The sequence below is a fragment of the Mus caroli genome, chromosome 19, assembly GCF_900094665.2.
Source record: "Mus caroli chromosome 19, CAROLI_EIJ_v1.1, whole genome shotgun sequence".
Lineage (NCBI taxonomy): Eukaryota > Metazoa > Chordata > Mammalia > Rodentia > Muridae > Mus > Mus caroli.
Window position 1 is genome coordinate 21,906,398 of NC_034588.1, and position 24,928 is coordinate 21,931,325.

Here is a 24,928-nt window from a genome sequence, read left to right on the forward strand (position 1 = left end):
GGGCGCTATGGGGGACTTTTGGGATAGCATTGGAAATGTAATTGAGGAAAATATGTAATAAAAATATTAAAAATCAAAAAAAAAGAAAGAAAAATACAACATCAGAGTTCCTTCAGTAAATATATCATCACATCAAACAAAGGAAATAATAGATAAATATAAATATTGAAAATAAAAAATTAAAAATGAAGGCAGCCAGAGGTATAGGACTGTATGTAGGAGAATAAAGATACAAATTATAACAGGATTTGTAGAAATACACAAAGCAATGGAGTGACCTTGTAAGGCACTAAAAGAAGGAATTTTAAACATTTTAACTGTGTCAATAGCACCATGGTTATATGCTGTTTCCAATGAGGTTTTATGTTTAAAAATTCCCACTAAAATATTCAGGAATAAGGAGATGAGCTTTGGGGGACAGGAGACTGCTGCTTCTTAACCATCGGGAAAGGTAACTTTCTTTGTAGAGAGAGTAGCAAAATCCATGCTGATTAATTTTTAAAAGAGAGGGAAGGACATGGTGGCACCTGCCAAACACCCAGGAGTTAATGGTAGGAAGATGAAAATCCAAATTTGAGGCCAGCCTGAGCTATTTAGTGAATTCTAAACTAGCCTCAGCTACATAGAAAGACCTTGTCTTAAAAAAAAAAAAAAAAAAAAAAAAAAAAAAAAAAAAAGCCAGCCTTGGTGGCACACACCATTAATACCACCACTGGGGAGGCAGAGGCAGGTGGATGTCTGTGAGTTCAAGATCTACAGAGTTCTATGAGTCTACAAAGCTAGTTTCAGGACAGCCAGGGCAACACATAGAAACTCTGTTCTGAAAAACAAAATTAAAAAAAAAAAAAAAGCAACGTGCAACATATTGAACCACACCTATAATCCTAGCTACTCTAGAGTTCAAGATCACATGTTCAAAGCTGATTTGTATAGTGAGACCCTATCTCAAGTAAAATTTAGAAGGTCTGACAAAGTTCAGTCCTCAGCACTACAAAATAAAATGATCAAATAATAAATAATAACCAAATAATAATAAAGACAGAACCCTGAGATTGAGTGGTGTGACTAATATCATATTCTGTCTACATTTATCATTTTCAAATGAACTTCCTTTTAAAGAAAGGGCCATCTTTAAAGATATCCAAAAGAAGTTAATGTGTCACTACCTGCATCCTGCTGGGTTTCCCTGGTTTTCTATTTTTTACTTTTTGGCCTCTAAATAACTCTTCCAGATTGTTTACAAGTCTCCAGTGGGTTTGCGGAATTTCAGCCACCCTCACCAGTAACATCAGCCCAGCCGAGCCTACCAGTGCCGAAGCTCTCCTCTCCACACAGAGAGCAGCGTCCGGAGTCCATCAGATTTGAGAAGAATCTCCATCCAGCAGGGGTCTCATACACAGGGACCTTCATTGATTTAGCCACTCTGAAAAATGAAAGTTGAGGTAACTGTCAGTTCACATGCCTGATTTCCTTTATTTCCTCGGCTCAATAAGAAGACCTGTGATCTGCTTGTCTCCTAACTACATTTCAGAACAACTTGAAGAGCTGTTGACAGTTTCTAGGCCATTTTTTTTTTTTTGAGACAGGGTTTCTCTGTATAATCCTGGCTATCCTGGAACTCTGTAGACCAGGCTGGCCTCGAACTCAGAAACCTGCCTGCCTCTGCCTCCCAGTGCTGGGATTAAAGGCGTGCGCCACCACGCACCGGCTAAGCCATGTGTTAGAGAGTACGTAGAATATTTCAGTTCTCCCAACTTTGCTTTCTCTATAATACAATATATACAAAGTCAATGTGTGAACTGTTCTAATATCAACGTACACATAGATGTTCTTTGTCTTTTGCCAAGAGTTTGCTTAAGACAAGGGAATCTAAATTAAGACAGCATTTGTGCACATTCAGGGGTTGTTTGACAACATTTACTCAGTAGGAATCTGTCTATACCCTATGAAACAGTAATTCAACTCTAGAAATGATAGGAAGTAGATACCATGGTTCACTATGGTTCACAGTCACAAAACCAACCTATACTGTGCAAACGCACACACAATGTGTACACACACACACACACACACACACACACACACACACACACGGCTAGATACTTTATGGCTGGAATCTTCATTCACCAGCACTTAGGGATGCCAATGGCTTCAAGGTCATGCTACATCCACTCTGGTAGTGACCCTCCTGACAGGCTGAAAAGCCTGGGTGTGGTCCTGAGGCGAAAAGTTCCTGGAAACTTAGTCTCCTGGAACTGTGGCATCCTGTGTAATGAATGCTCCAATGTCCTTGCTTTAGTTGGTAAACGGATCTGTGTGCTTTCCCTTAATATTGCTTTAGTATAAGTGCTCCTAAGGATTGATATTTTGACATATAGCTAAGTTAGATTCTAGTCAGTTCTTGATCTGACCTTCGGCATGGATAGCTAAGTCACTGCCCTACACAGGAATTTACCATTATTTAGGAAGAAGGAAGTTTGTGACCTAAAGAGGAACCAGAGTAGATACTTAGAACTATAGATAGCTGAGTTACACCCTTATACAAGTATTTACAATGGCCTAGGGGGAAGGTGGACTATACAGTAGACTAGAGTAGGAACTACAGCAAGGGCACGAAACCCGGGCCCCTGGCTTCTAAGATTAAGTGGACCTTAGGTGGAGCTGTTTTTGATCCCAGTTGTTAACATTGAATTTTATCCCAGTTGGTTCCTGCCAGTCCTTCCATGTTTGCATTCCTCTGTTTTATGTAAGAATCCAGTATCTTCATTGTCACCTAACTTCCCTATTTTCTCCTGTATAAAAAGTTTGATGCTCGATTTGACAAATTACATTCAGATCCATACTCTCTTGTGCCGAGTCTGTTTGTCACCCCAATTCCCGCCGACTCTATGCCCATCTGTCTGAGACCCTGATTCCCACGGACTGGGGGAGTGGGGGACTGAGCCCGGTCTGTGGCAAGGTCACAAACATGGCTCTCTTTCAATAAGACATGTCTCACTCAAAGTCAAAGGGCTACTATAGGTCAGCCCAATTAGTGATTAGCCTGTGTGGAATAGTCAAAGATCTGTCATTCTTCTTCATTTTGGTACAACTCTGTGAAGCCATTTCAGGGCTCCTTGGGTGTTGGATGAGGCCTTTTATGTGTCTTCAGTAGTCAGATGTGTCTCTTCTGATCTCTTTCCTCACTGTCCCCTGGCTATAGTTCAGATATATCCCTATGACATGGTCTCTAAATGCCCACACCTTATGGCTTGGTTCTCAGCTCAGCATTATTAAACATTGTAAAAAACATTAAGTAACACTCAGTGGGAGGTTTGTGGTCACTGGGGACACATCCTCAAATGGATTGCTGGATGTTGACCTCATCCTCTGTCTCTCTTTTTGATTTCTCATGAGGTGATCGGTTTCTGAACCATGTGCTCTCACTAATATAGATTACATCGCTATAGTCCCAAAGGCAACATGGTCCAGTAACTAAGGAATGAAGCCTCTAAAACCAGAGCAAACCCATCTTCACTCTAAGTTGACTGCCATAGGGATTTTGTTATAGTAGTAGAAACCTAAATGGCATAGTGTTGATTGTGGATGCAACTTTAATCTTCACGGTAGAAAGGAACCAACTTCCTATGAGCAAATTTCTTTTAGAACCAGGCCCCAGGCAATGATTCTAAAAGAAATTTGCTCATAGGAAGTTTGTTGGTGTGGTGTTACTCAATAGCGGGCACCCCAGATTTGACAAGACTGATCGGTTACCATTTACAATAACGGGAACAATATAAGTAAATGTCCTAGGGGAATGGACAGATAACTTATGATATTGAGATAGCTGATGTTAGTTGTCAACTTGATTGGATTAAGAGACAACAAGATGATTAAGGAAGCATGCCCTTGGGCAGGATATAAAGGTGTCTCCAGAGATGAGGCGGTCACACTGGTCATGATGTAAGAGTGAAATGTACTGATGGATTCATATTTTGAGTAGACCGTTTAGAGGCAGGAGAATTGTGCAATATGAATCCTGGATGGAGGAAGAAGGTCACTTGATTCAAGCTTTTGGGGGCCACATGGTTAGCCTGCTCCCTGGCCCTCACGGCAGCCACTACCACATATTCCTGCTGTCACAATACTCTACTTCACCCTAGGCCCAAAACAGTGGCTCTAGCCAACTTGAACTGAAACTTTTAAAACTTTGACCTAAAGTAAATATTTTCTTATTCCAAGTTACTGTCTCAGGAATTTAGTCATGATAATGAATAGCTTACGAATGTGAGTATAGAAATGCCATTAAACAAACCATTGTGTTATCTAACACCCTGAATGCATCTCGCCAATATATACAGAAAATGAAGCCCCGAACAAAGGAATCTGTGCCACTGTTATGTATCACTGAGATGCTCATTCAACTCAAAGGATCCAGCTTATCTTCTTTTCATATTAAGAAGAAATATATAATCACATTTCCATCCTGAGAGGAACAATGGAAGAATCTCTCCACAAACCTTAGAACAAAGGGCTGCTGATTTCATGGTCAAAAGCTCAAAGGAGGAGAAATAAATCACACAGAAGCCTAAAGGAGCCCATAGAAAAACAGGGGTCACCATAAACCTAACAAATGTAAACACGCTAGAGTGCCAAAGAGAATGTACAACACGGGGAAGATGAGAGGGAAGAGAGCAGGTAACAAGGAAGGACACATGATCTTTGTTCAAATTACTCTTGCAGGTTCAAAGCCAAGTTGGCAGGACTGAAGGGAGGGGAAAGGATTTCCCCAGTTCCCACCCTTTCCAATTAATCACTGTTGCAGGGTGGGGGCTGGGGGGAACCAGGCTGGGGCTGCTGCTGGACTGTAGAGAACCAGATACTTTTGTAACTATGAGCTGCCGCTGTTGCAGCTATTCAAGCTGAGACAAGATGGGTAATTAAATTCCAGGACCCTGAGCATAAATTGATTATGTCTTGGGGTCAGAAAGGAATTCCCGTCCCTACCCCCTACCCTGAACTTGGGACTCATCCCAAGCATAGCACTCAACAGACAGCATGCCTTCGACCTGTTGGCAGGAAGCCCCTGGAGTCTACAAGCCCTTATCCCAAAAGCCAAACCTGAAGCTGCTCATGAATGCCTCTCCCTGACCGCTGCTCCCATATGCTGAGAGCAAACTCTGCCTAAGGAAGCTAAGAGTAAGAAGACTGTCGAGGCTCCAAGTCTTCTACCAGGGAGAATGAGCCCTGGTAGCTAACGGAACATGCTGCATTAAGTCTCCTCAGCCAGGGTATGCAGATTTCCAAGAAAGTGACTTCCAGATGGACACAGTCTCTGCCTCACAGCTTCTCTCACGTCCCTCCTTGTACTCTGTGCTCCTAAAGACTGAGCTCTTCTTCTCTATTCTCCAAAGATGCTCCTGCCATTTGCCATTGTTGTACAGTGCTTAATCTGTGTCATTAATTTAACTCAGATTAACTGTCTGTTTCCAATCTCTGTCAAAGTCTCTCATAAGTGATCTGTCATCTCAACGTCTGTCTGGGTACATTTTGTCACACTGAAATAGAATGCAGACTGGGCGATTTATAGAGAAGAGAAAGTTATTTCTTGAGGCTCTGGAGGGTGGGGAATGTCCAAGAGTGCAGTGCCTACATTTGGCCTGATGGGGAACTTCTTGCTATGTCCTCACGAAGCAAAATATGGGAGAGCTATCTTGCCACCTGCTCATGAAACATGTTTCAAAAGGGTTGTAAATTCATTAACAAGGAAGGAGCCGTGCTGGGCCCCATCATTTCTTCCAAGCCTCGCTTCTTTATCCTCTCACCTCTCAACACCTGGGCTCTGGAGGGGATTCATTTTCAACGTGACTTTAGGAAGGGATCAAAGCTTTTCGAGTACAACCAGCTGATTTTATAATCCAGCTGCAAGAAAGTTGTAACAGATTTAAAGGTGACAAGATCTGGTCCCTTTACCTAAATCCAAATATTACCTTTCATAACCAAAGGGAAGCATATTCTATGTTCTGAGTTCTGAATTCTTAGCCCTCTTTTCAAAGCCCTCATCTTCAAGGTTTAGAAGGTTTAGAAAATCCATATTCTGAATTTCTATGAGTCATTTTTTAAAAATTAAAAGTCCCCAAAGAAAAGGAAAAACAAAATGTAAAAAGCACACACTTTACACAGGGATGATATTCAAAGGACCCAATTAGCATATAAAAATCACTTGAAATGGCATACTAAAACCATAGTGAACTATTACTACCCACAATCCTAGAGGAGAAGGAGGGAATTGCCAGTGCTGGAGATGATATGGAAGGCTCATCATGGAGGGATGCGGATTCATACTGACTACAGTCCGACACAGTACAGTGTAGTACTGTACAGTGCCGTACCATAAGACAGCAAAACTGAGTGAACCTCCACAATATAGAACAACGGAAGCAGTGAGTGGTAACATGGAGTAAAAGAAGCCAGACAAAGGAATAATGCCGTGTCCCACTTAGACACGATGTAAAATGGGCAAAATCAATCACAGGTGGCAGAAATCAGGTTGTTGTTCATCTGGGGGTGGGGGGTTGCTGAAGAACAGTGGTGAAGCAGGCACGAGGAAGCTGGTTTCTTCACACCAGTGGTTGCTGTGTGGGGGCTCATTATATGAAAATCCCTTAGACTACATACATTTTCTTCCCAAGCTGTTTTGTTTTGTTTTTTTACATGCACCTTATATTTACATTTGAAGTTCATTTTAAAGCTAGGCATGGTGGCACGGCACTCAGGAGACTGAAGTAAGGAGGGTCAGAAATCTGAAGCCAGCCTGCCTGACTTCAAAGAGTCAGACCCTATGGCAGGGGGGATTATTTAACTATTTTTAAAAGTTAATTTGTATGAAAAAAATCCCTCTGGAGTATTTAAGATTAAATGCATGTTTGAATCAGCAACATTTTCCTACTCGACCAAGCAAGCCTCCTGCACACTGTTAATGTCCAGGTAGGCATGTAGCATAGCCTCCAAGTTAGTTCTTTGGTATCATTACATGGATGTATTCACCCCAAGAGCCCTTTGATGTCTGGCTCTGCTGTCTGGCTCTGCTGTCTGGTAAAAGGCTTATATGAAATTGTACTTTAAAATCCTTTTTAAAGGAAGCCTTCCCAAATCGTAAATGTGAACAAGGCTGAGTGCATCGGAACCTGTTTTTTCTAATAGCAATCACCCCTACGTTCTCCTTCTTCTTTTTTTTTTTTTCTTCCAGTGATAAACCTTGAACACAGTAGGCAAGAACTCCAGCACTGAGCTATCCTCCAAAGTCTTCTAATTATAATCTTAAGTCCACTCTTAAACCGATGTGATTGATGGGCCAATTCACAGTCTCAAGAAAAAATAAACCCAAAACATTGAGCTGTCCCATTAAAATGACTGCAGACAATTTTTCTAAGCATATGAAAACAGTGTTGTGTGACCTGGGACCCTTGGCATCTCAGCGTCTGTCTAAACCTCAAAAACTCTCAAGTGAAATAATACTTGCCACCTGCCTTATCAGACAGGCTGTGAGGAACAGATGAGCCAGCACCCCACCAATGGAAATACTCTCCCAACTATTGAAAGGCCTCTAGAGTTACAGCATTATCTCTGTCCTCAGTGTGGAATCTTTGTTAACCCAAAAGAAGCAGACTTATCCCCCCGAGAGTGTTTAAAAGGCAAAGATTAAGATAACAGCATCTCTCTTGTCCCTCTGACTTGTAGGTGTTGACCAGCTATAGAGCAACAGGGAATTCCCAGCCCGGGAACCTTTCGTACTTCCTCTTGACACTTCTGCATATTCATTTTTTGTCTGTGCTGTGGGACACTGGAGAGGACCCATCCCTGTCACATTCTAAAGTGTCCAGCAACATAAAGCAGGCAGATTTCTGAAGATCCTGGCATTATTTGAAAGAAATATGATCATCACCATCACCATCATCTCTGCTTTAGAAAACTGAGCCAAGAGCCAAGAAACTAAGTATGCAGAATTCTAACAACCAAGGGCTTATTCTCTTTTGACCAGTAAGAGATGAGTATGCCTCTGTGTGGGAAACAAAGTTCATATTAACAAGCCCTGGTGCTTGAGCACATTGGTGTAGGCACCTGGTTCTTATTGTCTTTAAATGATAATTTTAAAAAACTGTCTTCAAGCTGAAATGAAGAGAACGTAAAAGCTCTGAGTTTTCCAGCAAGGCAAGAGGTGGCCAGGAGACAATTGTCCCATGTCCTCCTAACTCCTGTGAGTCCGAAGACTAAGGATCAGCTCGTTTGCCTCTTGAGAACTCACAAGACAGCTCCAGCCCGGGAGAGAAGACATTTCAGTACAATGCCTCCTAGGTTTGTAGAAAAGGTGATTTGTTTTTGTTTTTTTTCCCTCCTCTGGATTCCTTTAGTATCTTTTCCTGCATGCTATCCTAGAGGTCTATGGAGTCTACACTGTAAGCAAGAGAGAAGAGACATAGGAAAGAAGAGACACCTTGGCACTGGGTAAAGTGAACACAAAGAGATTTTTACATAGATGCTCACAGTACAGAGAGCAGAGAATTAGCATTTGTATAAGGCTGTACCACAGCCCTGTGAGAGCAGAGTGACCCTGGGAGGGAGCAGTCTCCACTGAAATGTCATGGGCTCTCCAGTTTTCCCAAAGCAAATATCTGCTCCAGCTTCTAATGTTTCCTGTCGGACTCAGCTTCAGAAGGGCCACAAAGACCTCAGGATTTGCCTCCCTTGTGCTAGGAACCCAAGTTCTTACCTAAACTCAGTAATTTAAGGCCGATTTTGACAAAACAGCATTTGTAATTTACCTCCATAGATGAGCGGGAATGAGCTTCAGTTGTGAGACAAGAGGGAACCAGGTGGAGAGTATGTGTCTACTTTAATAGAAAGGAAACGTGATAATTAAATGTGTAATGAAAATTACAAAACTTTTCCTTCCTGCCAAAGGCACATGAAAAAAGGATAAAGCCATCAATTTTTTGAAAGACACAGTGTGTGCTGAGGATTCAACACCTCACTACAATACCATAAATCCACAAGGACATCTCAAAGAGCCTGTGCAGTTCACAGGAAAGAGAAGGATACTTCCATCCTTCTTAGAAGGGGGAACAAAACACCCATGGAAGAAGTTACAGAGACAAAGTGTGGAGCGGAGACTGAAGGCATGACCACCCAGAGACTGCCCCACCTGGGGATCCATCCCATATACAACCACCAAACTATTGTGGATGCCAACAAGAGCTTGCTGATGGGAGCCTGATATAGATGACTCCTGAGAAACTCTGCCAGTGCCTGACTAATACAGAAGTGGATGCTCACAGCCATCCATTGGACTGAGCACAGGGTCCCCAATGAAGGAGCTAGAGAAAGGACCCAAGGAACTGAAGGGGTTTGCAGCCCCATAGGCGGAACAACAATATGAACTAACCAGTACCCCCAGAGCTCCCTGGGACTAAACCATCAATCAAAGAAAACACATGGTGGGACTCATGGCTCTAGCTGCACATGTAGTAGAGGATGGCCTAGTTGATCATCAATGGGAAGAGAGGGCCTTGGTCCAGGGCCAGGAAGCAAGAGTGGGTGGGTTGGGGGGGTAGGGGAGGTTTGGAGGGGAAATGGGGAAAAGGGATAAAAATTGAAATGTAAATAAAGAAAATATCTGACAACAACAACAAAAAGAAGGATTGGCCAATCTGAAAACGTACAGTAAATCATGGACAGTAGTTAGATAACATTCCACACACAGGAAACCAGCAAAATAAGGGAGGAGGGGAGGGGAAAGGGAGAAGGAGGGAAAGGGAAAGGGGGAGGGAAAGGTGGGAGAGAAGGAGAGAGGAAGAAAGGGGGAGGGAAGGTGAAGAGGGGGAGGGGGAGAGGGAGAGAGGGAGAGATGCAGAGAGAGAGAGAGAGAGACACTAAGTGTTGAAGTTCATGGGAAAATAGAATCCCAATACTACTAGCAGGATTGTACAGTTGTTTGAGAGTTTTTAATAGAATCAATCATGTTCTATCATCCAGCAAGCCCACCGTGGAGTGACTCTCTAGAGAAACGTGAATGCATGCTCAAACGTGTCTATCCCAGCACCATCCTTAGAGAAGTAAAGCCAAATTGGAAGCAACCTTGTTATCCATCCATCCAGCAGGAACTGGACGAACTATGGTTTATCCACACCACAGCGCATAGACGGAGTGGCTCAAGAGTATGAAGAGTCTGTCCAGGCGGCAGAAGGGTTCAGAAAAATTATATAGTCTGTATCTTAGCATCATCGCAGACTTTATCTTCCAATGACTGCCTCCCCTCAACAGTCCGAGCAGCGAGCCTAATGGGATAGCATCCCTACTCTCTAGTAATGACTTTCAGATATTTGCAACTCTGAAGAATCATTCTTTTAAAAGGAATTATTCAGCTACAGAAAGAGATCCAACACTGTCTGGCTGAATGTCATCTGGCTCAGAGAAGCAGCCAGGATCTCCCAGTCTCACCATAGCCACACACGGGAACTTGGAAGATCTACCTGTCCCACAGCTGCACCTGTTGGGCCAGCAAGCAAGTCCAAGCGTGCTAGCATGTGGCCAGTTGCAACTAATTAGCTTGGGTGTATCCTGAGAAATTCTGTGCCTTTCTCTTGCATGGCTATCCAACTAAGCCCCTTTCTGCCCAGGGACCTCACAAAAGAAATGTACCTTGTCTTTCTCTGATTCCTAAATAGGTTCATGTTCAGCTGTCTGTGGAGGATCCTGCTTCTTAGACATGAAGACTGAAAATGCTTAAGGGCCCAAACTTTCCAATGTCCATGAGTTAGTGCCCTGCACAGGGTCATAGGCAGACCTTCCAGATCCCCGAAGGTCCCTTTGGGAATGAAAGCCTGTTGCCTTCTGACCGCAGAAGGCCATGAACTGAACAACCCTTCCTAACTAAACACTCATCCCATGAAATCACTCTGATCTGTGTCTCACCAGGTGACTCAAGCTGCCATTTCTCTTGAAGCCTGTGATGGCTTGTATATGCTCGGCTCAGGGAGTGGCACTATTAGAAAGTGTTGGAGTAGGTGTGCCACTATGGTTGTGGGCTCTAAGACCCTCATCTTAGCTGCCTGGAAGCCAGGATTTTGCTAGCAGCCTTCAGATGAAGATGTAGAACTCTCAGCTCCTCCTGAACCATGCCTGCTTGGATGTTGCCATGTTCCCACCTTGATGGTACTAGACTAAACCTCTGAACCTGTAAACCAAACCCAATTAAATGTTGTCCTTATAAGAGTTGCCTTGGTCATGGTATCTGTTCACAGCAGTAAAACCCTAAGTCAAAGGCAGCCATCTCCAATCAAGGGATTGTATGAGGCTCTGCCTACCTACCTTGGTTTCTTCTGTCCCTTGGGACTGCATTTAATTTTGCCAGCAAGTATCAGGAAAGGTCAGCCCGCATCAATTCTGCCCTAATATTATCTTTAAAAAAGATTTTGTCTAATGAGTCAGAGTTCTAGGGAAAGCAACTGATGGAAGAGCTGGTGACTTTTGTGGGTGTGGGTGTGGGTGTGAAGTAGAGTCGGACATTAAAAGGTACTGCTGTGTGAACAAAAAGAGCAGGTAAGCTTTTGCTGCCTGCTCAGTCATATCCAGATGCCTTGGCATGGATGGAAAGGACCCGTAGTTCTCTTCCAACTCCAGTTCTTTCTGGTTGTGTGAGCTTTGCTAAGATAGTTGCATCAGTCAACTCAGCTTTTCTACCTTTGAAGTAGAATAGCAAGCCATTCCCTCGCTCAGAGAGAATCAAGTGGAAGGATTCCCAGCAAGCCCTGGACTCTAGAGCCACCAGCAACAGTGATGAACACCTTAGCTTCCACCTCTGTTGCTTCCAACCTCTGACGTAGCAAAATGCCCTTCTGATGGGGCCTCTCTCAATCCTGCAGCTTCAGATTCTTGTACATGTCATTTATCCTTTGTCTTGATGAAGGTCCCAAGAGGAAGAGATGATGCACTACAAGAACTGGTCACACTGTGTGCAAAGCGAAAAAGAAAAATACAGGAGAAAGCCCACTCCCCACTGGGCAGGTACCAGAAAAGGTACATGCTCTCATCCAAAGAGTTCTAACTAGAACCTTCAGAAAGGCATGTTGCCAGTGGACAGAAACCTGTGGGGAGAGAAATAAATGTCTGACCACATTCTCTTCTGCCAGACATCTGCAGTATTTCCACTTAGCCAACCTTAACTGAAACCTGGAGAAAAGAAGAGTCTATAGGTAGTACACACAGGCTAGCCTTCAGGCCAGGGGACTGGAACAAAGAGACTTGGGGCAAATGGGAGATACTAGCTTGAGACAGGCAAACAGGGAATAGTTTGCGAACTAGGACTCCACTTGGTTTGAGTTCTGCATATGCCCTCCCATTTAATAATGTACTTAGCAGCCTGAGACTCTCTTTTTAAAAAATATTTATTTATTATTATTATATCTAAGTACACCATAGCTGTCTTCAGTCACTCCAGAAGAAGGCATCAGATCTCATTACAGGTGGTTGTGAGCCACCATGTGGTTGCTGGAATTTGAACTCAGGACCATCGGAAGAGCAGTCAGTGCTCTTAGCCACTGAGCCATCTCTCCAGCCCCTGAGACTCTTACTATATGGGTTGTTCACCCAAACTTTCTGAACGGTGTATGTAGCAACCTGTTAGCAATGTAGGACCCCCACCTGCTATCAGTTTTTCTGACATAGATATTTTTTCTCTGACCAGTGGAATAAGTTTCTCTTCCCCCTTAGCAATCATCAGAAATTTCTCTTTCATGGACAGTTTTTACTCAAATATATTTCAGAACATATCCATGACTATTAGGAGTCAATCCAGCCTTGACTGGTTTGGCGTGCATGCTCAGTAAAGCAAATGTTGTCCTCTGAGTGATCTTTTAATGGGGAAAAAAAAACCCTATTTACCATCTTATGCCAATACATGACTGAGCATAAATATGATTAGAATCAGATGCATCATGGGATGAAAAAATGTACAGTACACAAAGGCTTACATCATTTAAAAATTTCAAAACAGAGAATTAACCAGCCAGATGACTTAGTGGCTAAAGGATCATGAAGACCTAAAGATCCAAGTTCAGATTCCAGGTCCCACATGTAGAAGGAAAAAACTGAATCCTCCAAGTTGTACACACACACACACACACACACACACACACACACATAAAGATTCTGTGTCATGTCCCTACCTCTCTCAAAGTCTATAGAAGGAAGCCCTGAGCAATGATCAGGGCTTTCCAGGACTCCCGGGTCCTGGGTTGCTAACAGGTTACCAGATCCATGTGACCAACAGTTGTTCTTCATAGTGTGTTTCTTTCTGTTCCTCAGTATAGCTTCACTGTAAAATAGCTTCCTTGACACTTGGCAAATCTGTGTGAGCCTTTATTTCAGTTTCTTTATTTCAGAGAACCTGGAAATACCCTGTGTATCCTTGAACAATCACTAGTGACATGCTCTCCCCACTGCTGACTGGCTGTTTCCTCATTTTCCAGCTTGATCTAGCCAGCCTCTTCTTTTGCTACCCTGCAAGTCCAGCTAGGAACTCATCTGAGCCCCTCCCCCCATCTGGATAGCCTCAGAGGGCAACTGCCCTGGCTGGAAAAGGCATTTGCTCACTTCATGCAGACGTCATAGGAGCCATCAGAACACAGCCACGGGTGTAAAACAAGATTTACATTCCCGAACCCCTTAAAACGCAAACGTGCGCAGATGCGCAGGATGCCTAGAAGCCGAGAATAAATCTAACCAAATCTCCAAAACGTCACAAAGTTCGGCTGCAAACATTAACAGTCTCACTGCTCTTATGGACAATGAGTGCGTCTGTCTGTTTACCTACTGAGGCCAATGCTGTGGTTCCGTGTGAAATAGCCCTGACTTCTGGTGAAGCCTCTCTCCCCATACAGAGTAAGAGCCTCATACTCACCTCACTGCAGCGCTTAGAAGAACAGCGTGTACTTCTTCCAGAACACTCTACGGGGCTGACAGTTTGACTCAGCACATGTTAGAAAACACGGGCTCAGATGAACCCAGAATCCATCTTTTATGTGAATATGACACCGGTGTGGTTCAAAAGGATTTCACTCCCACCGGACACTTGTGAAGACCGATAAGAAAGAACATGCCAAACCCTGTTCCTTCACCTCGGGGATCATAAGCAATGCGCTTTTTCCAAAGAGAAAAGGTTGAAGGGGATTCCAGAAAGCAGAGAGCCCAACCTCTCTAATCCTAAACTATAAGAAACTCTGAGCCCAATGGAGAAAGTAGACAACAGGAGAGTCCACCCTGGGCCTAGCCAGTACAGACACTGTGACCAACACAAGGGACAGCAAAGCTCTCTAATATCTGAGTGATCTGGGCAGTGTAGCCCTAAGGTGAAACCCCAAGGCAGAAAGGTAGGGTGAGGAAGAAGGTCGGAAAAGTAGCTGTCATAGATCGGGTGATTGTGCCAGCTACCACTGAGACAGATCCTCTCAGTGGGTCTAGCTGTCAGAGAGACAGCTAGAGAGACAAGAATCAAAAGAGGTTAGCGAGAATACAGAGATCTTGAGGTTAATGGGAGAAGCAGATGCTCCTAGAAAAATAAGGCGACTCAACTGTCCCATCATTCCTGAGACCTAGCAGGAGTCTTTGTATCTGTGAAATCCCATTCCAGATGGAGCCTATTGGGAACTTAGGGAGGATGTCAGGATAGGGCAAGAACAGGGAGATTTTTTTCCTTCAAGAACTTACTGCCAGGAAACAAGCCAGCCTACTGATGTAAGAAAGCAAAGGGCAGGTGGAAAAGCATGCAGAAATATCAGGAGCCCTGTCTTTAAGAACAACTATGTATGGGGACAAATAGCTCCCTTCCAATCAAGATCCCATACCTAGAGGGGAGAAGGAAATGACAGATCACTACTCCAGCAGGCCAGAGCTAGAACCTAGACAGTGCCTTCAGACTCCTCCATTACAGTTTCAATACTGGTACCTCAATAGGCCTATGTATTGTAGACTTGGTCTGAGGCCCACACCCTGCTGGGAAGTGGTGGAGTCTTTAAGAGATGGGCCCTGATAGAAGGAAGCTGGGTCACTAGAGCCACGTGCTTAGTGAGACCTTGGACTCTTTTCCTCCTCTTTCTCCTCCTCCTTCTCATCCTCTTCCCTCCTCCTCCTCCCCTACCTAAGAACCTCACATTTGTTTTCCAACTACAATGAAGTAAATAGGATACTTCCACTATGTACTCTAACCATGATGTACAGTGCCACCATGGGCCCAAAGCAAAAAGGCCTACTGACCATGTGCTGAAACCTCAGAAACAGAGACAAAATAGCCCTGCTCACATCTCAGGCATGCATTGCAGTGAAAGATAAATGACACACCTTTCTTCCAAACCTCATTTCCAGCTATCCAGCTGTATCACGCTGAGTTTCTTAGACCAGAATGCATGAAAAACATTTGCTAAACCATCATAATCATTAGCTTTCGAGTGTAGGGTACTCTATGTGACCACCTCATTGCTAAGTAGTACCCTTATAGGGGGCACATCCAATATAGCTGCATGGAGCAGCCCTTTGCTGGCTCTAAGGCAGAATAAAAGTGACAGCTTCCAACCCCTTCAGGACATGTCTAGAGTAGAGAGAGGTGATGGCCTCCCAAGATGGTCATATCAACATCCCTAAAGGCCTTTCAACTGATTCTTCAAAAACATCTAGGACAAATCATGTCATTTTCCTGCAACTGTATGGCCTGTTCAATAGCATTGCATTGTGGGGAATTCTGTGAGTATAAATAAGTCTTTAAGTGTGAGAATGAGTGTGTGTGTGTGTTTGTTTTACTTGTGCGCGTGTGTGTGCGCGAGCACATGTGCAGCCCAACCCACATCACGTCAAACATATTAAAACAAAGCCATGTTTCACATACAAATCTTTACTTTTTGCTCCAAAAGCATCTTTAAAGGATTTCTGTAATTTTGCTTTTGAAATGATGAACATCCAAGTCACTCATTTAATTAACTATTGGCAACGATCTCCCGTCCCTTGTGCACACTCAAGAATCCTTTCAGAATGAGAAAATACAGCCTATAAATTATTTTCAAGTGTTATAATGAGTTCTTGAGTACTAAATTTAATAATAAAATGACATGTTGCATTTTTCACATATTCAGTTGGGCCGTTCATCATGGGAGAGCTGCAGTTTTCTTCACTTTGGGGCTCATAAGTAGGATTGAGGTCATTTACACTCAGAGGCTAATGGAGAGCGAAAGCCCAAGACGAAAGACTAAACATGGCTCTGAGGAATATAAATAAATGGCCCTGGTATGTTTAAGCATGTGTGTAGGTAGGCTATGTGGGGCAACAGAGAAGGGTGCAACTCTCCTTAGAACCTTGGGTTTCCTCCTCTACAGTAAAGGTTAAAGGCAAAGTTGTTCCCTGGACAGAACCATCCACACCATGTTGGCAATGATAAGCACTCTGCTTATTTCAGAAGACCCAACCAACCTGGCCATTGCATTCCATAGTCTTCTCAGCCTGTTCCTTTCCCCTCAGCCAATACCCAGTACAATTAAAGATGCCTATCAGGAATACCAGACCCAGACACAAACATTCCTGCAACTGCAGCCTATTACTGGAATACTGAGCAAGTTTCTTGAAAAGTCCCAAACAGTCAGGGCAAAAGAAGGTCACTTTCATGAGCTAGGAAGATTGTCCAGTGAGTGCGATCATTTGCTGGGCAAGGTCCTTTGACCTGAATTCAAGTCCCCAGTACCTATGAGCCAGCTTGATGGCTGCCATCACAGCTCTAGGCTTAGTGAGAAACCCTGTCTCAAAGAAATAAGACAAGGAGTGATAAGAAGAGACTGCCAACATCCTGGCCTCTGCAGTGTGTAAGCATGGTACACGTGTGCATGCATGTGCATGCGCGTGCACGGACACACACACACACACATCATTGTCATCATCATCATCATCCACAAACACCTCCAAAATAAACAAATAAAGTTAAACAAATAGAATTAAAAACATCATCATTCCCTTATGATGGTTTACACGAAGAGTTAAAATGACAGTATCACCTAGGAGATACACTTTTGGCATGTCTGTAAAGGCTTGTCTAGCTTGGGTTAATGTAGGTGAGAAAACACACCCCAATTGTGAGCAGCACCGTCTCATGGGCTAGAAGCCCAGAAGAATAAAGAGGAGAAAGCTAGCCGAGTACCAGCATTCATCTCTTTCTGCTTCCCTATTGTAGATGTGATGTGACCAGCCGCCTCCCACTCCAGCCGCCATGGCTTCCCCACCACGATGGACTGTAACTTCAAACTGTGAGCCCCCAAATCCCTGGCTTCTTTAAGTTACTTTATTCTGGTGCTTCTGACAAAGCAACAAAAGCAACTAATTGATTTGTAATGGATTTTCCACAGGAACAAATAATAGGATAGTTGATTTTTTGGGGGGCTCCTATCATGAAATTAAATGTGTATACCCAAAGCAGACAAGAGTATAAGCTGACATCGCATAATGTAAACTGATATTAAGCTTTAAGGCAAACTGCATGCACAGCATCCCACATGGTGGCCTTGCAGGTCCAATACAGAGCTCCAGCAAGGACACAGTTTCCTCACCATTGTCAAGCTGGAAAACACTGATAGACAGGGAGGGGGTGTAATTACCTGGCTTCTTGAAAGCTGGTGCTTCACACACTTTCTGGCATCACCCAAGTAGTTCATTAAATGTGAATTTCAAGGCCTCTCTCCTAAGTAATTCTGAGTTATATTGCTTTATCAGAGCCAAGGAGTCTAGACTTCTACCACGTAGCATTTCTTATTTGGGGAGATTGTTTTAGGAAGGGTATAGAATACTGTGTTGAGGAAAATTAGTGTCCTCCATTTATCCAGGGTGTGTTCCAAGAGGTTGTGGGAACTTTCAGAGGTTGTCAGACCCTGTATAAGGTGTGTTACGATTTTCCTATAAATATATACCTGTAGTAGTTTAGTGCATAAATTAGGCACAATAAGAGATTGGCAACAATAACTAATAACAAAATATAACAACTAATATTAAACAATCGATTTGAAGAATTCAATTAGAAGAATAAAGAACAAACACTGCAGCCAGCCACCACTCACAAGTTCCAAGGCCTAATTAAGTGAAATAAGGGATACTTAACACATTGAGATGCCCTTATTTGAATGATAGCAGAGATGACCACTAAGTGAGTAGTGTCTGAGTGGACACAGTATACACGGGGTGAATCATACACTGGGCAACCTGTAGAAAAAAATATTTTATTCACAGTAACAATTCCAATACATATTAGATACAACATGCAAGAAATCATCAGATAATATTAGCTGGTCCAGGCTTCGGACATAGGTACCACTCAGAAAGCCCACCATGTGATAATCTGGGTTATGTATGTAAAGAGTTGGATTCTGTGTCTATGCCAATAAAGGGGATTGTTTTCCCTTCCTTGATGACTTCTCATGCACTGACTGAGGGAAGCTGTCAGCACAGTGAGGTGATCTTATGTCTCTTACTTACAATAGCCTGATCACAAATTCCGCCCGCACATTTCATGCTCCTGTGGACTCCAGTATGCCTCTGTGTTTTGGCAAGCCTTGGTGTGCTGAAGTCTGGATGGATCATGATTATGATACACAGTCAATATTCCACAAATGTAAATCAGAGTTTTACAGGGGAACTTCCACTCTGGTGCCAAAGGAACTGTCTATACTTCAGAAGCCCGCTAAGATAAGGCTCTGACAGAGGGGCATGTAAAAAAAAAGTGATTGTGTAGGCTCAGAATTCACCTCCAGCCATGGTGCTGGGCCCCATGGCTCCCCAGAGGTGCTGCACAGGAGCCAGAAGGCTGTGACAGTGGAGCCTCAGCAGAGGGTTCCCCAGCCATGCCTAGCATTGATTGAAACAGTGCCCTCCCTGGCAAAACACAACCCCAACTGTAGCTTTCAGGCTCCAAGTCTTGGTCCTGGATAACCTGGCCACATCACTTCCCTCACTGGCCAGCTGATTCTGAATATCCTTTAACCTTTACTTCTGGGAAACTTCTCTGGAGCCCAGGGCTATGGAGCTAAGTTCTGTTAAACTATAAACTAAAGACACAGTCAAATCCTATCCCTCAAGTGATGGAGATGGTGCCTTTGGGAGGTGATTGGAGCAGGAGCCTTTGGGAAGGGGATTCACACTCATTTACAGGGGGTTGAAAAATGCCTTATTGTTTCTCCATACAGGGCATAGAAACAATGCTATTTAAGGGGCAGGAAGAGGACCCTTGCTGCACAATGAATCTGCTGGCACCTTAATCTTGGATTCCACAGACTCTAAAGAAGGTAAGGAATGAATAGCTGTTGTCTACAGGGTGCTTCGTTTGTGAAACTTTGTTACCATAGCCCAATCAGACAAAGGCATCCAGAATGGGGGGTCACCTCCAAGTCTTCCCCAAGACAATGTGACACCCTGACACAGTTATCCTTTTGGCTCTCCCATAACACTATGCTATACATCCTCTCATGCTAGATGGTTCTGTGTATCTCCAGTGGCTCCAGGCACAAAAGGGTCTCAGCTGAGCAGTGCCACTACTAAGGAAGTGGGCATGGGGCTGTCGGGTGCTGAGTGGAAGCCCCTGGTAAAACAGGCTTCTCCACAGATCTCTGAACCTGGATGATTTTGAGACTGATTGCTTTGAAGGAAACATCATGGCCACTGTGCTTGTCGCAGAAGAGGTGAGCATGGCATTTAAACACACACACACACACACACACAATCGCATTTCTGCCATCTGGGCCTGTCCTACCAACCTGCTCTTTTGCTTGCTGTAGGATAGAACTCAAGAAGGTGGAGTTCAAGATAGGAAGTGAGTCTAGGATTGGATACAGCCTGGGGGAGAGTAGGTAATCTGTCTACAAGAAGGAGCTCCACCCCCCCCAACCCCTCTTTCTCTTTCACCTTCCCCATCTTGTGAAATTAAGACATAGTTTGTTTCAGAGAAATCCCTATAGTTTTGCAGTGAACCTTCTCCTTTTTCCCTTATTCTGCTTTGATTTGGTTCTGCCCCTGGCAACCAGCATGCCTAGATTTAAACAACTCTCATCAGTAGATCACAGGCGACAACACGAAGGTACCAGGAGATTAGATAGTTTGTCCCACTTCATAAATTGAAGGATGGTTGGGTGGAGAGCCAGGCCGTGGCCCCCCTCACCTTGTTTCCTATGCAGAGTCTAGTCAAGACATTCTTCAGGGATACTAAGACTATTTTTAAATATGTTTATTCTTTAAAGAAAATCACTCCGTCAAAAATTGCACTAGATCAGAACAGCAGGGTTGCAGGAAATGCTACCGACAGGCACCAAATCTATAGCTCTCATCTTGGCCATGACAGTAATGGCAGCAGTAACAATACCTACCATTAATCAAGCTTTCATTATGTTTCCAGCTCTGTGCTAAACACGTTGTATGCATTTTATCACATTCATTTTCTCTATTTTTAGTTGAGAACATTGAGTCTTAGAGAGTTACATGACTTACCTAAGATCTTGGGACCACTAAGGGAACTGTCTGGCTCAAAGCAGTTCTATTCATCTATCCATCCATCCATCTATCTACCCACCCATCCATCCATCCATCCATCCATCATCTATCTATTTATCTGTCTATCTATCTATCTATCTATCTATCTATCTATCTATCTATCTACCTACCTACCTACCTACCTATCTACCTACCTACCTATCATTCTATGTATCTATGTTCTCTATTTTTAGTTGAGAACATTGAGTCTCAGAGAGTTACATCTCCAGTGGTTCCAGGCAGAAAAGGGTCTCAGCTGAGCAGTGCCACTGCTAAGGAAGTGGGCATGGGGCTCTCAGGTGCTGAGTGGGAGCCTCGGGTAAAACAGGCTTCTCCACAGATCTCTGGACCTGGATGATTTTGAGACTGATTGCTTTGAAGGAAACATCATGGCCACTGTGCTTGTTGCAGAAGACATGAGCACTGCATTTAAACACACACACTATCATGCATCTATCTATCTATCTATCTATCTATCTATCTATATCTATATCTAACTCCAGTCTTCTCCAGAAGTGACTATAACAGTGCAGAACCAACTAATCAGAAGCCTGAAGAAGGTAGGAAGGAGGAAACATGTCATTGCTGCCATTACAACCATGCTCAACAGACAGGGGAACACCCCAGTGAAGGTCAGGATGTGGCACTGGTGAAGTTTTCACTAAAAGCCAGAAATCCAAGTGTGAGTTGAGCCACTATTAGAAAGTACAGGGAGCTGACTACATTCAGCAGAGAGCATGAGCTCTAAACTGTCCTCCCAAAGTCTAGTGCCAACAGGCCACTGTGATTTATACTTCAGAGTCACACAGAGCCTGCAGGCACCAACTCTGCAGTAGCAGAGAATAGATGGACTGCCCTGGGATGATTTCCCTGCACGCACCACGCTTCCTTAAAAGGCCTCCAGTGTATGTACAGTTCTGACACCAGGGCAGAACTGAATCATAGCGGGGCCTCTCTCTCCCCCCTTATATGGTTAAGGATCACAATGGCATTCTCCCTTCTAATTTATGAAACAAACGAATAGAGGAATGCCAACGAGGAGCTGTGGGGATGGATGGTTCAGCAGGGAAGATGGAAAGCTCTACCTGCTGCTGGGGGAATCACAAGAGCAAGTAGGCAGAATGCATCCCTCCATGGCCGTCTGCTCTTAACTATGGAGAGACAACACTTCCGTTCTTCTCTCGGATGTCAATATTTTAATGAAGCCAAAGAGTATGCAGGGATCCTCACACACACTGTGAAGGTGAACAGTAAAGCAGGCACAGGTATTTCCAGGCTTTGGCCTTCTTTGGAGAGCTTTCTGCCTACCCGTGCTCTGTTTCTCTGTGAAACACACACAGAGAAATGTATCCGCAGATACACTCAAGAGACAGCCACAGACACACACCCATAGAGACATGCAGATACACCAACCCAAACAGACTTACATAAAAACACAGACTCACACCAATGTAGGCATGTCAGTACAGACCGAGCCAGTTACGCATTTGACAAGGGACCATTTCATTTTAAACAGAAGACAGAAGTTAGGCAAAGGACCACGAGACTACCAAGAGTTCTTTTTATATACAAGGCCTTAGCTGTGTTGTTAGAAGTTAGGAACCCCAAAGTTTCTAGCTAAATTCGGTCCTAAAATTGGAACTAATAAAGACAGGGGCTGCAGATACAATGTAAACGTGTGGGAATTCTCACAGCGAATTGCTTGCATGTAAATCAAGCATAAATTATGTTCTCGTTTAACCTATCTTCAGCTTTGTGGTCATTTACTTTTAGTTGGTTAAGACTTTGAAGTGATCTGATTGACAGACACGCTGGCCTAAATGATCAAATGAACATGCAGAAGAGAGGTTCCGGGTAAATGGTGTGCTACCTACACTGACTCACTGTCTATGGATAATTCCTATGAGAATAGGAATTACTCCTGTCTACAAGATCTTTAATGATCCATTCCAAGGATGGTGACCTCTTGGATTAATTACACCCTGGTCTCAGCCCTTAAAGGCTAGACCACCCTCAAGACAGCCACACTGGGGACCAAGTTTCCAATACATAAAACATTGGGTTGCCTACTTAAGTCATAGCCAAAGCAGAGTGAAGGTTTTAAGGCTCTCCTGTCTTCTAGTGAGAAAAGCAAAAGGACCAGGAAAGAGCAATTTCTCTCAAAATCCATTCGCCTATATTTCCTAGGCTACTGCTTTTCATCCCATACACCCACCCAAATCCCTGGTCACACCTTCCTGTTCACAACCCAGATGTTTTGAACCCACAGTGATATCTGGAACCTGTTATTTTCCCCTGACCAATCCCAACTTCTACCTGAGAAACAAACACACCTAGGTAAATTCTGTAGAATTTTGCTTAACCACTATTATCCAAGACAATCTCTTCTTTCCCATGCAAAAAAAGAGTGAACATGTGACCCTACTCTGAGAAGACGCTGAATCTCAATTGAGGTGGAGATGGGGCAATGTATTGTATCTCTCTTCCCTGGTCTGGAAGGTGGCTATCTAGGGTCCTGTTATTATTATTATTATTATTATTATTATTATTATTATTATTATTGATTTCTAGATCATTCTATTGATGAAGAATCTATCCTTTTATCACAATCTTGCAAGTTCACCTAAAATTGATCTTATTACTTGCATCCAAAGTACCTTACCTGACCTCTTCTTCCTGACCCTGCATTTATAAATATCTATACATTTAATCCAATCCACTGCAAGGGGGGGGGTTGGTGTTAAACAGCTCCCTTTGGGAAGTAAAGCAGATACTAAGACCTTACATTTGGATGGGGGGGGGCAGTAGGGAGGAAGGGTGCTGGAAACCACCGTCCCCTTATTACCACACCCATAGTCACTCCAAATTGCCCAGAATTTCTGGCTTTGATCTTCAAACACGCCATTCCCAAACTAAAAACTTAAGATTCTATCTCTGCAGCTGGAAATAGAAATAATCACAAACGCACAAAGCAAAGTGATCCAATCAACTCTTGTAAGCAGTGCACACAACCCTCCGAGAGCCAAGGCCAGGAAACTCTGGGGCTTTGCCGAATCTTCACAAGGAGATGGATTGTCCTGCTTGTCAGTCTGGGTTTGTCTCCCTGGGACAGCACCATGGTCTCTGACATACAGTACATCTGCATGTGATTTCCACATAATGGGAGCAAGGCTTGGTTATTTTAAAGCCACAAGTACCATTAAGGCCTTTCTGCCAAAACCCATATTTCTCTTTTGTTCCAAAGCTCTACAAATATTTGTGTTTTCTGATGAACTTGGCAGCATAGTGCACTTTCAGATTCCCTACCACACTTGCCTTGAAACAACTGCCTATCTCTGGCTGCGGGTTCCTTGCTATGGACAGTGATCCTCCAGAATAAGTTCAGCTTTAAGGAATTTTCTGAAATTCTGCTGTTAAAGATGGCCATCCCTGGCATGTGCCCCGAGAATCCAGGGACACAACCTGGACAGCACAAGAGCATTGTGAGCAACGATTTTAAAATATATTTCAATTTTTAATTATATATATATATATATATATATATATATATATATATTAGAGAGAGAGAGAGAGAGAGAGAGAGAGAGAGAGAGAATGCACATGTGGACATCAGAGGACCTCAAGGGCACCATGGATATCAGTTTTCTCCTTCTCCCATGTGTGTTCTAGGGCTGTAACTCAGATCTCAAGTCTCCAGGCTTGGCAACAAGCACCTTTCTCTACTAAGTCATCTTGCTAGCCTTTTGCTTGTGTTTATTATTTGCCTTTCTTTATTCTTTCTTTCTTTCTTTCTTTCTTTCTTTCTTTCTTTCTTTCTTTCTTTCTTTCTTTCTTTCTCCCTTTCTTTCTCCCTTTCTTTCTCCCTTTCTTTCTCTCTCTTCCTTCCTTCCTTTCTCTCTCTCTCTTTCTCTCTCTTCCTTCCCTCCTTCCTTCCTTCCTTCCTCTCTCTCTCTCTCTCTTTCTTTCTTCCTTTCTTTCTTTTCTCTTTTCCTTTCTTTCAAGTCTTTCTAGACAGGGTTTCTGTTCCCTGGTCGTTCTGGATCGAGCTGACCTCGAACTCAGAGATTCCCCAGCCTCTGCCTCCCAAGTGCTAGGGTTAAAGGCGCATGCCACCACCACCCAGCTTCTTTTTTCTCAAATTTCCTACAGTGGAATTGCCTTTTCGGTGTGTCCTGCTTTTCTCAGCTTTGGCTGTGAGTAGATTCCCACATTCAGCAGCACAGTCAGGGTACAGGATATTTCTGCCAAGCGATGGAAGCCTTTGTGAACTCACAGCTCACCATGACCATGTATGTGTGCCCCTACATTTTATCAAATGAACTCATACAGCATGCGACCTTTGAGTCAGATT

At 43.5% G+C, this 24,928-nt stretch overlaps 1 protein-coding gene across 1 annotated transcript in view; it reads right to left on the reverse strand.

The window, feature by feature from the left end:
- Positions 1–24,928, reverse strand: part of Pgm5 (phosphoglucomutase 5) — a 174,166-nt gene that overhangs the window by 70,399 nt on the left and 78,839 nt on the right. Inside the window, exon 7 of the mRNA XM_021152015.2 lies at positions 1,308–1,423. Within this exon, the coding sequence (XP_021007674.1) occupies positions 1,308–1,423 (116 nt within the window). The remainder of the gene's footprint in view (positions 1–1,307; positions 1,424–24,928) is intronic.